This window comes from Sebastes fasciatus, chromosome 8 (genome assembly GCF_043250625.1).
Source record: "Sebastes fasciatus isolate fSebFas1 chromosome 8, fSebFas1.pri, whole genome shotgun sequence".
In the NCBI taxonomy this organism is placed as follows: domain Eukaryota; kingdom Metazoa; phylum Chordata; class Actinopteri; order Perciformes; family Sebastidae; genus Sebastes; species Sebastes fasciatus.
Window position 1 is genome coordinate 11,332,446 of NC_133802.1, and position 15,588 is coordinate 11,348,033.

General features: G+C 41.5%; 1 protein-coding gene across 3 annotated transcripts in view; it reads left to right on the forward strand.

The window, feature by feature from the left end:
• Window positions 1-14,729, forward strand: part of kcng1 (potassium voltage-gated channel, subfamily G, member 1) — a 40,376-nt gene extending 25,647 nt beyond the window's left edge. For all 3 annotated transcript variants that reach the window (XM_074643326.1, XM_074643325.1, XM_074643324.1), the window contains 3 exons: window positions 218-393; window positions 8,398-9,234; window positions 13,499-14,729. In XM_074643326.1, the coding sequence (XP_074499427.1) occupies window positions 8,452-9,234; window positions 13,499-14,239 (1,524 nt within the window). In that variant the 5' untranslated portion in view covers window positions 218-393; window positions 8,398-8,451 and the 3' untranslated portion in view covers window positions 14,240-14,729. The remainder of the gene's footprint in view (window positions 1-217; window positions 394-8,397; window positions 9,235-13,498) is intronic.
• Window positions 14,730-15,588: the final 859 nt, after the last annotated feature.

The window sequence follows — 15,588 nt, forward strand, 5'->3', positions numbered from 1 at the left end:
ATGTTAGGTTATGTCCCATAATGGGATTATGAGTCCACAACTCTTAGACTTTGGATCAGTGATATATGATGCCTAATAGATCATCTTCTTTCCCTCCTCCAGGTAATTGTGACTATAATGAGATGAACTAATGACTTTTTCCTGTTCCAACCGCTAATCGTCTGATTCTCCCCCACAAAGAATGGCCCGCAAACTAATTATAATCTGCTATTCCCAGGTGTCTTTATGTGTAAGGTATCAGAGATACATATCCTGAAGTGTCATTAGAGTGGGTCGAAGAGTCACGGTCCCGCCACCAGCCCTATTTCCCAGGAGCACCAGTGGATACACAAAGAGATCTTCAGTCAAGGCTCAGACTCAACGCCAATCAAGTGTTGGGTGTGCTTTGAAAGTGTAAGTAGGATACAGTTCTTTTCTCTTTCCGCAATCACAGTTTTTTGCTAAGACATTGGAGGTTGTGGATTTGCAACACAGCCTCACGGCAGTTCATGAAATACTCACAAAATGTAATCTATTTGATTTGTGCATATAGACACGAATTTCCATTTTTTTCATGACGCTCAGCACGACTTTCAACAACGTATTTTTTGTGCTTTTTCCTACGATTGTCCAGCAACACGTGATGCACGTGTCAATTTCTGCACCAGTCTTTTCAAAATAAAACTACTTAGGTTAGGTTTAGTTAGGTTTAAGAATAGATCGACTTGATAAGGCTTAGGCAGCAAAACTACTTAGTTAGGCTTTGGAAAAGATTGTGGTTTTGGTTAAAATAACTACGGAACTACTGCCGTAACTTAAGTACGGAAATTACGTGACAAATTAATCAACTTTGACTTCTAGTTTCGCACGGGACACGAACACCGGTCTCCTGGGCAAAAGTCCTGTGACATTCGTGTCTATGTACCTGAATGAATACATTCAATTTTGTGACTATTTCACGAACTGCTGTGCGACTGGGCTGGGATATGAGATTGCTTCTCTCATATCCTTTTTAAACTGAGCTATGGCTTTTTACCAATCCACACCAAATTCCAATTGTCACATGCACCTTTTTTTTCATATAACAAGGCCTGTCATATCCTGTGACAGGAAAGCTGTAATTTTCTACACATTTTAAGTACTGCCCATCAAGTATCTTATTTCTTCATATAGGCTCACTTCCCATCCATCAACCCAGCCCCGTGTGGTTGTTTGTCTGCTCCATTTATTCCATCTCATCAACTAAAGTACTTTTTCACTCCCGGCGTTATAGTGTTAAGAGTCTTCCATCACCTATCTTTGATCGGTCATTGCTTGTACCTTCTGTCACCCCGCAGGGACCCTGCAATGAGTCCCGGTGCAGAGATGCTTAGAAACACTCAGTCTAGAGTGACAGACAGTCAGTCCATCACCGATATGAGGTCGTGCCTGCCTGCACATACCCGGCCTCAGCGCCGCTTTTATCAGCTGCCTGTGGAAAAAGCAATTGTTTACATGACTGCAGCTCAGCAGGAAACAGGGCATCAAAAGATGAAAAGTGAGAATTGGTTCATGCACATAGGCAATGCAGAGAACTTAATGTTATGCAATCTTTATGTAATCAAGTTAGTTGAGCAGCACTCACATATGGTGAGTGTACAATCATCGACTCAGGCAAGAAAAAAATGGTGGAAAAAAACCATATACAGTGAATGGTATAGGTGTAAAGTAGGGCTGTCAAAGTGAATGTGATAATACGCGTTAACGCAAATTTGTTTTAATGACACTAATTTCTTTAACACATTAATTCAACTTTCAGTTTTTAGGTTGTAGCGGGTTCAGATATATGTGGATGAATGAATATGTTGAAGTTAAGTGAATATGCTGGCATCTTATGAAACTAAAAACCTAAGGAATCCATTGGTACCAACCATGTCATACTAGATTGTTGCAAAGGAGACTAAATAACGCTCCCAATTTACGCAAAATTTTGTCGAGGAAAAACTGTCACGGCCATTTTCAAAGGGGTCCCTTGACCTCTGACCTCAAGATATGTGAATGAAAATGGGTTCTATGGGTACCCACGAGTCTCCCCTTTACAGACATGCCCACTTTATGATAATCACATGCCGTTTTTGGCAAGTCATAGTCAATTCAGCACACTGACACACTGACAGCTGTTGTTGCCTGTTGGTTTTGACTTTGCCATGTTATGATTTGAGCATATTTTTTATGCTAAATACAGTAACTGTGAGGGTTTCTCGACAATATTTGTCATTGTTTTGTGTTGCTAATTGATTTCCAATAATAAATATATACATACTTTTGCATAAAGCAAACATATTTGCCTTCTCCCATGTTGATAAGAGTATTAAATACTTGCCAAATCTCCCTTTAATGTACATTTTGAACAGATAAAAAATGTGCAATTCATTTGTGATTAATTGCAGTAAATATTTTAATCGATAGACAGCCCTAGAAATAACCATATATAGTGAATATGAGTGTATAGGTGTAAAGTTGAGGTGATGGTGAGATGTTTTGTGTTGTGTGTCACAGTTTGTTAGGGCTAAGAGGATGAGGAATGCTAAGGCATAATGTGGAGCAGCGATGCAGAAATGTGGGGATTTGGTGGGTCGGCTCAGACCCTGTCTGGGGGGGATCGAGTGCTTTAGGAGGGAGGACAGACAAGCTGGAGACGGGCTAGGAAATAAACTGTAGACAGAAAATGACAGAGGTGTGATGCTTCTCATTTTCTCTTTGTTACGGAGACATTTTACCCAAAGAGGGAGATGGAAAAAAAACACTTGAATGGCATTTCAAAAGGTTACTGTCTTTTTAACATTTAAAATATGATCATGAAGCTATTTCAAAGACGGATAGACGCATGTGTGGGTTGCAGTTGAAATCATTAACACAACAGAAAATAGACAACCGTTAATACCAACATAGCTCGTTATTGAATCCACAGCAGCATACTTCTCTGTAAACCTCAGAAACAGAATGGTGGACCACATCTTGAGTTAGGGAGACATATTATTGCCCTGGAGCTATAGCTTCTTCCAGGGTTTTCAGTATGCATTAATACCGCCCACCGACAACACAAAAGAGACATTTATGTTTACAACCATTCCTGCTGGAATTACTGTAAGGTAGAAATGCTTCTGGCGGGCCTGACTGTTTCAGTGTTTAACAAGATTCCAGAGGGAGACAGAGGGAGAGAGAAAGTTGGGTGGTTTCAAGTCCATTTCTAGAAAAACCACCCTCCTAAAGTCCATTAGAGAACAGTGAGCTGTTAAGGGAATAGGAGGAGAATTGGTTGTCGGCGAGAACAAAGAGACATTGTGTGATGTGAATGATCATTTAGCCTGAGAGAGAGTACAGGATGACATCTATCATTCGGAAACATCTTGATAAAGAGCATTCTTTTACAATGATGCATTATTGCCAATAAGAGTGAATACGGTTGTTAGGTTATGTGCTAGAAAATAAGACAGAACTCTGAACAGCTGTAACCGGAAGGCTAACAGCTGTTAAATATGCTTCACTTTAATTGTACGTCTCTGAGGTTCAGATTTTCCATCAGAAATACTGATCACCCATTTAATTACCATGTGTTTGTGTTTCACAGACTGACTCGAGTTGAATTGCAAATCCTCGATTCGGAGACAGATTGGAATAATCTGTCCAATTCTGACTCTTTGCAAATCTCACAGCACTTCCACCAATATGCAGCCATAAATAGTAGTCGTTAATTAATGAGCTATTCATGTGTGCACGTGTTCATTTTCAATAGATTTTTTTTATCAATCAGTTTCATCCATATTGAACAGGAATGTCGCACACGTTTATGGGCAGACTGAACTTCAACTTCTAAAAGCCTCCAGAATTCTTTGAAGATTTGCTCAGCTTCGACCTCGCGGTGGTCGTTATCATTGTTAAGCTCATTTAAATCATCTCAAAGAATATTGGCAGTAGTTCAGCTCTCCGAAGTCTCTTTAGGAGGGCACTGTGGGTAATGCATGCTCAATGCAGTCAGGCAACAGAGACTCACAAGCCAGTGAGTCACCAGGCAATCTGGAGAACATGCCCTGTGGCTTAGCTGTGATAACGCTGGCACAGAGAGAGGCCAGACCTCAGCCGATCTGGTGGGGAGAACAGCCTTCGCTGTCTTTGCGGTGTTTCATCTCTCCTTCCGAGATAGACTCCGTCCCCCAGAGGAGACATCTGAGGCACAACAGAGCGGAGAACAAGAGTTTAAAAAAAAAAAAAAGCTCCTGTGACTGTGGAGAGGCAAAAGAACAGTCGGTTTAAAGGCAAAGCGAGAAATCAAACGGCCTCAAGGGGTTAAGTGTGATTTAATCTAGCAGGAGAGTGGCGGAGGCCTGTGCACATCCACGCTGGTGATGCATTGTAGGCGTATCGATAACCTCCGCCGCATGGAGGGAGAATGTGAGAGTTTACCGATTTGTAGCAGCAGAAAGGAGGGATTTTACAGTGTTTTGAGAAATGATTTTCATTCTTATGTTTTGGTTTTGTTCAAGGGCACATATCATGCTCATTTTCAGGTTCATACTTGTATTTTGGGTTTCTGCTAGAATATGTTCACATGCTTCAAATGTTTAAAAAACTGTATTTTTCTCATACTGTCTTTGTAAATATACCTGTATTCATCCTCTGTCTGCTCTGATTGGCTTGCGAGAAAAATACGGTGCACCTTGGCAAAGGTAGTTCTCAAGCCGTGGGGGGAAGATACTTTCTAATGAGCCTGCATGTGACATAGGAAGGGGAGCCAAATCTGAATGGCTTGTTGAATCCATAGTCTGTATATAAGAAGTGGACGTAGTCACCGTGACGTCACCCATTGGTTTGTGGGATGCCGTTTTGAAGCCTCGAGTTTGACATTTTGGGCGTTGCCATGTTCGTTTTTGGCTGTCGTCATCTTGTTTATGTGCAACCAGAAGTGACAACCGAACGCTGAATAAGACATTTTAGGCGCCCAAAATGTTACAATTAACTTTCATGAACAGAAAACACACGACGAAACACGTAAGACAAAAACGCAGACAACTCCCAGAGCGGACAACATTGTGGTAGAGACCTGTCAATCACAAGGTCACGCCCTAAAGCATCCCCTGCTTTATGGTCTATTTTACCTCTAAATGGAACCATAATTTACTAAATGAACATCATGCTGTATTGAAGAAGACTTGAAACTAGCGATTGAGACCATTAACTCATGTTTACAATGTTTACTGAGGTAATAAATCAAGTGAGAAGTAGGCTCATTTTCTCATAGACTTCTATACAATCAGACTTCTTTTTGCAACCAGAGGAGTCGCCCCCTGCTGGATATTAGAAAGAATGCAAGATTAAGGCACTTCGGCATTGGCTTCACTTTTCCGACCAAGGAGGTTGCCCACTGGTAAAGTCACACGTTTTCTGATCAATAGACAGTCCACAAAAAATGACTGGGTAGTCTTATTTCACAGTTTGTGGGTTGGTAGGCACTCCAGATACCCAAATATTTGTGCAAATGCACTGAAAAAGTGAGTTTTCCATGATATGTCCCCTTTAAACGGCACTAGTGTTGATTTGATAGACAATAATTGTACGGAAAATGTGCAGATGTAAAGGTCCATTAGAGACACATTTCAGTGGTCTCTGTGATTTTTCTTGATGTGATTACTTTTCTCACAAGATGAAACACCATCAAGAAGTAGTGTAGGTTAATAAAACCAGGCAGTGTCTAATTTCATGGGTGGAAGCTGGTGCTGACTATAATCAGTGGCTCACAGAGGCTGACAGTGCAGGTGCCTAATAACCATTCAGTGACACATTCACATCCCCGTTTTAGAAACCACGGCCTCCTTCCTGACCCAGAATTGGTGGTGCAGCAAATCCAGACTCTGACATTTTAATTCCTGACTGGCTAACCTGCCTCCCCCTAAATTACTGTAATTGATTAAATTAGTTTGGACACAGGCCACAAGGTCCTCACTGCACTGGTGACATACAGTAAACATCTCCTCGTTCCTTTTCTCTCTCTATTTTTAGATGTATTGTACTTTCTCTTTCTCTGTTGATATTGTGCTTGAAGAACATCTCAATGCCGAGAGCAAACTGTGGACATATTGAAGTATATTCTTCAGTAGCTGCACAAAGCAGTTACATAAGTGAATTATCTAACAACAGCCAATATAACATCAGGCCATTATGTATAATTCCCAGGCTGCTGTGGGGAACAGATGTTCATGCACGCTGTTGGGAGTGAAATTGTTATCCCTCGATGCCTGATGTATTTAGATCAGGGATCATGTTTAATGATGCATAACTGACATATTCATACTGCTAAGATAATGGCACAGATAGTTTTTGTGATACAATTTGGTTGGTGGTAAAGAAGCTTAATTTAATTTGCTCTCATGAGAGTGATATGTTTGACACATATTAGTGATCAATCACAAGAAACGCCTTTTCTATTGCCGCACAATTCCCTTGTCTTTGATTAGCATTGTTATCTCTTTTGTCAGCCTGTGGCCCTCTTTGTCAGGTTTGTCCAAGAGTAGGCCTAAAGGAGTAGTTCAATATTTTGGGAAGTACCCTTCTTCGCTTTCCTGCCAAGAATGACATGAAAAGTTCAATACCTCTCTCATGTTCATGCACTAATTGAAGCTAGAGCCCAGAGTTGATTAGCTTAGCTTAGCAGAAAGACTGAAAGTAGGGGTGGACAGCTGGCCTGGTTCGCTCTGCAGTTCAAAAATCCATGAGCCAGAAGCTCTAAAGCTCAATAATGAACATGTTGTGTCTTGTTTGTTTAATCCATACAAAAGAAAAAAATCATTGTTTAACATATAGGCCTGAGGGGGAGTTACAAGCTGTAACGGTTTCTTGCCGACTAGTCTAGTCATCACAGTGAGGTTGCCAGGCAGGCTAGCTGTTCCCTCTGCTTCCAGTTTTTATGCTAAATGCTTCACGCTTTATGTAGTGGGCAACCTCCGGTTCTGAAAAGTGAAGCCAATGCGGAAGTGCCTTAAACTGGTACTATTTCTAATAGCCAGCAGGGGGCGACTCCTCTGGTTGCAAAAAGAAGTCTGATTGTATAGAATTCTATGAGAAAATGAGTCTACTTCTCACTTGATTTATTACCTCAGTAAACATTGTAAACATGAGTTTATGGTCTCAATCGCTAGTTTCAAGTCTTCTTCAATACAGCATGATGTTCATTTAGTAAATGATGGTCCCATTTAGAGTCAAATAGACCATAAAGCAGGGGATACAGAGTTGTCCATGTTTTCATCTGACAGCTTTAACCCTTTCACAGTGTGTTTTCAGGTCATGAAAGTTAATATTAACATTTTGGTTGCCTAAAAATGTCTTTCGGTTGTACTTAGCTCCGCCTTCTCGTGTCACTTCTGGTTGCAAAAAATAAAGATGGCGACGGACAAAATGCCGAACTCGAGGCTTCAAAACGGTAGTCCACAAACAAATGGGTGAAGTCACGGTGACTACGTCCACTTCTTATATACAGTCTATGTTTTGTCCAAGATTAAAGGAGTAGTTAGATATTTTGGGAGGTATGCTTAATTTCTTTCCTGCCAAGAGTGACATGAGAAGTTCAATACCTCTCTCATGGTCGAGAGTGGTATCAGTCTTCTCGTTAAAATCTCAGCAGAAAAGCAAATAAGCGTATTCGGCAAAATGTCAGACTATTCCGTTCACTGTCCATACAAAGCAGTCAATTGAGCTACCTTGACTTAAGTAAAAATTATCAACTGAAATTTGGATTGATATAGTTTAGCCATTGAAAAACAATAGACTGGTTAACCATCATAACAACTGTAGGCAGTGATTTACAGTAAACAAACTAACTGTACCGTACCTGTTTAAATAAAGTTTTCGCTTTAGTACCACTAATATGTGGCTTATTGTTTCCCTGCCATATTTTAACAATATCAGAAAGTCTCTTAACAGGTGGAATATTTCAAGCAGATTTCATGTTTTCAGTACATTTCTTCAGCGAGCGGGTTGCTCTGCATGCAGTCAGAAGTTGTTTACACAAGGCATGCCTTTGTGTAATGACAAGTTGCCATTAGAATTAAAATGCCAATTGTCTAAGTGCCTCCTGCTGCAATAATGCTGCGTTGTGGTATTACTCATTCTTGGGTAAAAGGGTTGACAATGTTTTTAGTGTTAAAGCATAACGGCATAACGGTGTCATTATTGCTACACTTTACTGTAACTCACACAGTCCCTCTGAGTTTAAGTCGGCTGACATTAAGATATTATTGGACGCTCTTCAATAAATCAAAGCCATGAACTTCCTTTTAATCGATTTGTAAAATACAAAATGAAAATTTGTATTTGTTCCACTGAGTTATTACAAACAATAAGGTCCTTTCATGTAAGACTAATGTGTTTATTCTTTCCCTTCTGAAGGTGACAGTGTGATGGTGGCAGATTGAGCACAGGGATGTGAGTGGACCAGTAAAGATGACCCTGTTGTCGGGCGATGGCTCTGACTATGACTACAGTGCCCTGAGCTGTGCCTCCGATTCCTCTTTCAACGCGCCTCCCCTGCAAGAAGAGGAGGCTCAGAAGGGGGCCTTCTACAAGAGGGCGCAGCGTGCCCCTGAGGTTGGCTCCATCCATGACGACACCCTACTGTCCAGCGCCCGTAAGCTCTACGCCATCATCAATGTGGGCGGCCTGCGTTACCAGCTGCCCTGGACCACCTTAGAGGACTTCCCCCTGTCTCGCCTGGGCCAGCTGCACCTCTGCAGCAGCTTTGACGAGATCATGGGCATCTGCGACGACTACGACGTCACGCACAACGAGTTCTTCTTCGACCGCAGCCCCTGCGCCTTCCGCACCATCCTGACCTTCCTGCGGGCGGGCAAGCTGCGGTCCCTCAGGGAGATGTGCGCCCTCTCCTTCAGGGAGGAGCTGCTCTACTGGGGGGTCCCTGAGGAGAGCCTTGAGTGGTGCTGCCGCCGACGGCTGCTGCAGCGCGTGGAGGAGTTTGAGGCGATGGAGAGAGCGGAGGAGGAGGAGGAACTCCTGGAGGATCTGTTGGATTCAGACAGTGGACACAGGGAGCACCCAGCTGAGTCCAGGCTCAACCGGTGCATGGGCAAGCTGAGAGACATGGTGGAGAGGCCTCATTCAGGCCTGCCAGGGAAGATCTTTGCTTGTCTGTCGGTGCTGTTTGTCACCATCACTGCTGTCAACTTATCCATCAGCACCATGCCTGCCATGAGAGAGGAGGAGGAGGCTGTGAGTAATGACATTTAACATATCACAGGAAAAGTTACTGCATGCATACAAAAACATGTTGATGCCAGAGCAGAAGTGTTTTCATGTCATTGAGGAAAAGTAAAAATGAAGATATGACCCAACACTATGGAGGACGGAACCAGCCAAAAAATAAATGAATAAATAAATAGTCATTAAATGTAACAAAAATAATATAAAAAAGAAATGTAGCCATCAGTTTAATTTTCCCTATTTCTTTTATTAATTAATTAATTTTTTGTTTATTTTATATTTATTTTTAAATATATGTATTTATTCATGCATGCATTTATCTCTGCACAATTTTTCCTTTGCATTTCTCCCCTTATTTATTTCCCTAAACTTACACTTATACTTTGCTTTACACATTTCTTTTTACATTACTTTATGCATTTCTACCTCATTATGCAAATGAGGGGGTTGTCACTCAACATGTGTCATCATGGGGTCAGGTTGCATTACTATATGTTTGTTAGTTAAACGGTGTCTGCTTCTGCTTATCAACTCCAGTCTTCATTCCCTGCTCCGTACAGCAGGTCATCGGCCTGTTGCTCCCCCTGCCGCTGCTGCCTCGTACCGGTACAGGTGTGCAGATCAACCATTTGAAGTTGAACTGTTTAGCCGGAAATGCGCCGCGCAGCAACAATGGCACCCTGACCATCGGCTACCGATCCGGATTCGAGCAGAGTCTGGGTGCCCTTGCCGCTGAGAGGCGCGACGCTTTTCCCGGCAGCATCGGCATGGAGGTTCACACTCTGAGCGAGCTAAACCTCGGGGATGAGACTGACTGTGGGTCCGCGAAACAGTTCAGCTTCAGACGGTTGATCTGCACACCTCTACCTGTACGAAGCAGCAGCAGGCCGCCAACCCGCTGTACAGAGCAGGAAATGAAGACTGTAGTTGATGAGCAGAAGCAGACACTGTTAGCTAGCTATAGTGATGCACACTGACCCTATGATGACACACGTTGAATGACAGCCTGCTCATCGGATAATGAGGCAGAAATAACTAAGTTTGGGAAAATAGATAAGGGGTGAAATGCAAAGGAACAATCTTGCAGAAATAAATAAATATATAAATGCGTAAATACATAAATAAATACATACATTTAAAAATAGATATACAATAAATAAATGCAAAAATGAACAAAAATCAATACATAATTAAATAAAAGGGAATATTATAACATAAGAGTAAGGAAATAAGGGAATTAATACAAAGATAAATAAATATAGAAGCAAATTAAAACAGAAAAAATCTATTTATGTCGCATTTTGATCAATGAATTAATGGCTACATTTATTTTTAATGTTATTTTGCTACATTTAATGACATTTATTTATTTATTAAGTAATTTATTTATTTATACATTTATTTTTGGTTTTTGGTAGGTTCCGTCCTCCATACAACACAACTCAATTGTCTGTTGGGAATTTGCATATAAAGAGACACGTATTGACATTTGAACCCCACACTGTGATGAGATTGCTTTGTCTGAGCTGTATTCAAAAGCCAAACTGAAGTAAACTGACGTGTTATTTTGAAAAGCAGTCATCAGAAAACTCTAATGATGGCATGTCTCGTCCGTCATGTCATTTAAAAAACATCTTCGCAGCGAGAACAGGGAGCCTGCTGAGAGAGAGCAGGTTGTTTTGCCAGATTAGAAAAAAATATATAATTGAAGACGTCTGCTTTCATCATTATGTCTGACTTCAATCACAGCCATAATTAGCACACTGGCCTCTTTAGTCAAATCAAAGGAAAATGGAATATTTGAGCCACACACATTATTATCTTGAAGAGTAAACATGTATTAATCTCTTTTGTAGAAATGTCTACTTTGAATGGAAGTGAAGGATAACTGCCACCACTTTACTTTCCATTTCAAAAAAATGTTTTAGTGGTTCTACTTTCACTTCTTGTACTCAGGAAATCCAGTACAGATACTGTTTGTGTGGTCAGTGGGTGGAGGGCAAAACCAAAATCTCAACGGTTTCTGTTTGAGAGTAACCGCTATCCACATGCCACATGCTGCTGACTCAACTTTCAGATCCAGTAGGCCTACTTTAATATTCACTCGGTATGTTTCATTTAGTCACCTGGCTTCTGGGACTCCAGTGCATTAAGCCATTAAATGTTAACAGTCACTCAGCTATACCAACCGGCAATCACATAAAAGGGATATTGAAAACAAAATGAAAGAAATACAACGACTGCACTGATGAAGCTACAGCATTATATTCAACCAGACACACTTGCTTTCACGCTTCAGTGTTCTCGGTGTGTTTCAATTAAGCTTTTTTAATTAAAAGTGCCAGTAATCGCGTTCTCACAGCTCTGCCGCCTCTAATTCCTAGCAGCCAGACAACAAAGTGTTGCATTAAAAGTGTTCCTCGTCTCTCCGAGTGAGAACAGGTTTACTGGATAGAGTTTTCAGGTGCTTGTATGGGTCTACTCCAACCGTCTCCTCCTCAGTGGGAGTGTGTTTCATAATGTTATTTTGCCCTGATATGGACTGCATTCAAAGCTCTGCATAGCTCTGCTATGTGCTTTGAAATGCTTTGAACCTTCTCAGCCACGCATTGAATCAGCATCATTACTGTGTTACACAAAACAAAAAGCTTTCCAAAAAACATGCGTCATGAAAAAGGAATTTTTTTATGGCATACATTTAAACTAGCGCTGTCAATCGATTGAAATAGTTAATAGCAAATGAATCTTACATTTTTTATCTGTTCAAAATGTAACTTGAAGGGAGATTTGTCAGGTATTTGATACGCTCATCAAATATATGTATATATTTATTATTGAAATCAATTAACAACACAATATACTGACAAATATTGTCCAGAAACCAGGTACTGCATTTAGCATACAAAATATGCTCAAATCATAACATGGCAAACTTAAGCCTCATGTGATTATCATAAAGTGGGCATGTCTGTAAAGGGACCCATAGAACCCATTTTCATTCACTTATCTTGAGGTTAGAGGTCAAGGGACTTCTTTGAATATGGCAATGATAGTTTTTCCTCGCCATAATGTAGCCCAAGTTTGGAGCGTTATTTAGCCTCCCTCATGACAAGCTAGTATGACATGGTTGGTACCAATGGAAAATGCAGACTCAGTTTTAAAGCTAGAGTGAAACTAGAAAACCTAAGGAATCCATTGGTACCAACCACCTTATCACGAGGGAGGCTAAATAACGCTCCAAACTTACACTACATTTTGGCGAGGAAAAACTTGCATTGCCATTTTCAAAGGGGTCCCTTGACCTCTGACCTCAAGATATGTGAATAAAAATGGGTTCTATGGGTACCAACTAGTCTCCCCTTTACAGACATGCCCACTTTATGATAATCACATGCAGTTTGGGGCAACTCATAGTCAAGTCAGCACACTGACACACTGACAGCTGTTGTTGCCTGTTGGGCTGCAGTTTGCCATGTTATGATTTGAGCATATTTTTCATGCTAAATGCAGTACCTGTGAGGGTTTCTGGACAATATTTTATATTGTTTTGTGTTGTTAATTGATTTCCAATAATAAATATATACATACATTTACATGAAACAAGCATATTTGCCCACTCCCATGTTGATTAGAGTATTAAATACTTGACAAATCTCCCTTTAAGGTACTTTTTGAACAGATCAAAAAATTTGAGATTTTCAATGTAGCCTACTGTAAATATGGTAATATATCTAGAATAAATACATGGAAATAATACTAGTATTGGTAATACAACTAATTTAATGGTAACAAATTGACATATGTTGGTATATTAACCTATTACTGCTTAATAACAGTACATGGTTTGTATTTTTCTTTTACCATGAAGCAACATCTCAACCGTTTGGTAAAGGCCTATATTAAAAAAACTATGGGGTCTGTTAAAAATAAAACATTGATTGTTGTTGTAATTGCCCCAAGAACAAAAAAAGTTTTGAAAAAAATGTTTCTTTCTTAGGGAGGACATTAAAGAGTTAAATCAAAACAGACATTTCTAAACTTCTATCCAAAAAATTGAAGAAGGCACATTTTGTGTGTGAGCTCGCTCTATGATGATTTCCTTATTTTGTCGGTTGTAGAAACAGTTTGCACCTGTGTTAAATGCTGCAGCATCCCAAAGAGGTGCTTAGCTCCTGGGTTTCACATAGCAGTGGTTCCCTCTAGTGACTGCAGCTACCACTCACACATGCTGATAATGACTGATAATGCTCACTCCAGTGTCTTTCTTCACCAGGGCAAATGTTCCCGCATGTGCTACAACATCTTCATAGTGGAGACGGTGTGTGTGGCCTGGTTCTCATTGGAGTTCACCCTGCGCTTCATTCAAGACCGCAGCAAGCTGGCCTTCCTCCGGCAGCCCCTGAACATGATCGACGTGGTGGCCATCCTGCCGTACTACATCACCCTGGTGGTGGACAGCACCTCCAAAGGGGAGAAGCGCCTGGGCTCCGGCAACAGCTACTTGGACAAAGTGGGCCTGGTTCTGCGCGTCCTGAGAGCCCTGCGCATCCTCTACGTGATGCGGCTGGCTCGCCATTCGCTGGGCCTGCAGACTCTGGGCCTGACGGCACGCCGCTGCACGCGGGAGTTCGGGCTGCTCCTCCTCTTCCTGTGTGTTGCCATCGCCCTGTATTCCCCTTTGCTGTACTTGATTGAGAACGAGATGGCCGCCACGCAGGAGTTCACCAGCATCCCCGCAACCTACTGGTGGGCTGTCATCACCATGACGACGGTGGGCTACGGGGACATGGTGCCGAGAAGCATCCCGGGCCAGGTGGTGGCTCTGAGCAGCATCTTGAGCGGGATCCTCCTCATGGCCTTCCCCGTCACCTCCATCTTCCACACCTTCTCGAGGTCCTACGTGGAGCTGAAGCAGGAGCAGCAGAGGCTACTGCAGAGGAGGACACACTTCCTCCTGCGGAACCGCATGGCAGGCCTGGGCAGCAACCTCTCCTTAGAGAGCGACATGCTCTAAGGATGATGATATATATATAATGATAGAGACATGGACGACTGAGACTGTTGGACAGGGAAGGACCAAAAAAAAAGAGGGAGGCTACGAAAGAGACTGAAGGTGTGAAGAGGAGAGAGCACGAGAAATAAAGTATAGGAAGAAGAAGAAGAAATAGAGATGGAAGGCTGGAGAGAGAAGTCTCTGTAAACAAGATACAGAATAGAAAAGAGATTTATTTTCTTCCCAGAAATGCAGCCGTGCTGTGTAGCAGTCTACTTTTGGATTAACATGAAGACCACACAGGGAGGATTATTATAAGTATTAAATAAATGTTTTCCATCAAAAGATGAATTACCTCGGGATAAAATGCATTATACCATGGTCACAGAATATCAAATAGAAGTCCAATTTGCAGAACAAAAAAAACACAAAAAACATAAAGCATTCGAGCATAACAATGATCTAAGTAATGTGAAATATGTAGTTGACAAAATAAATAAGTGAAGACGTCCTTATGATCCAACAACATAGTGATGTTTGTCATCTCCGATATCTCCAGATGTTTTAATGGATTTGTTGATGTCGTGCTCCTCGGAGTTAATCAGCATCACCTAATGGAAGATGCTCTCTGCTTTTGTTAAGTCCCAAAGGGTAAGTGCTAAAACGTGATCTGTAGTCCCCTGATTACTTTCTAAATGATGTTCGGTTCCTTAATATCCCCCCCTCCCCCCTCCTCTGGCACTTCCTGCATCCACATAATAATTAATTATGATGTATTAATTGTCGTTCTTCTACTCTTTAAAAGGACAGTGTGTAGGATTTGGTGACATCTAGTGGTGTGGTTGCAGATTGCAACCAACTGAGTACCCCTCAGCTCACTCCTCCCTTTCCAAGACTGCGGTAACGTAAGCCGCCAAGTGCAAAATGGTAACTCGCTCAGAGGCCATCCTTACCATAATAACACTGCTTTAGGAGCAACGGCGGTCAGACGGCAGCTGGCGGCACCACGGTTGTCCTTCAGGTAATGTAAAAAACACAAAGGGCTCTCGCTATAGCCAGTGTTTGGTTTGTCCATTCGGGGCTACTGTAGAAACGTGACGGAGCAACATGGCGGACTCCGTGAAGAGGAACCTCTCCCTATGTAGATATGAAGGGCTCATTCTAAGCTAACGAAAAACACAACAATTCTTAGTTTCAGGTGATTATACACTAATGAAAACCTAGTTATGAATACAGTATTCCATTTCTGCCAATAGATCCACCGAAATGCTACACACTGGCCTTTTAAGGGTTCCATATGCAATTTTTGTATACTTTTGGACATTGAAGATGGCATTATTGTGCTTGTAAGTACTGCAGTTGCTGTCCAA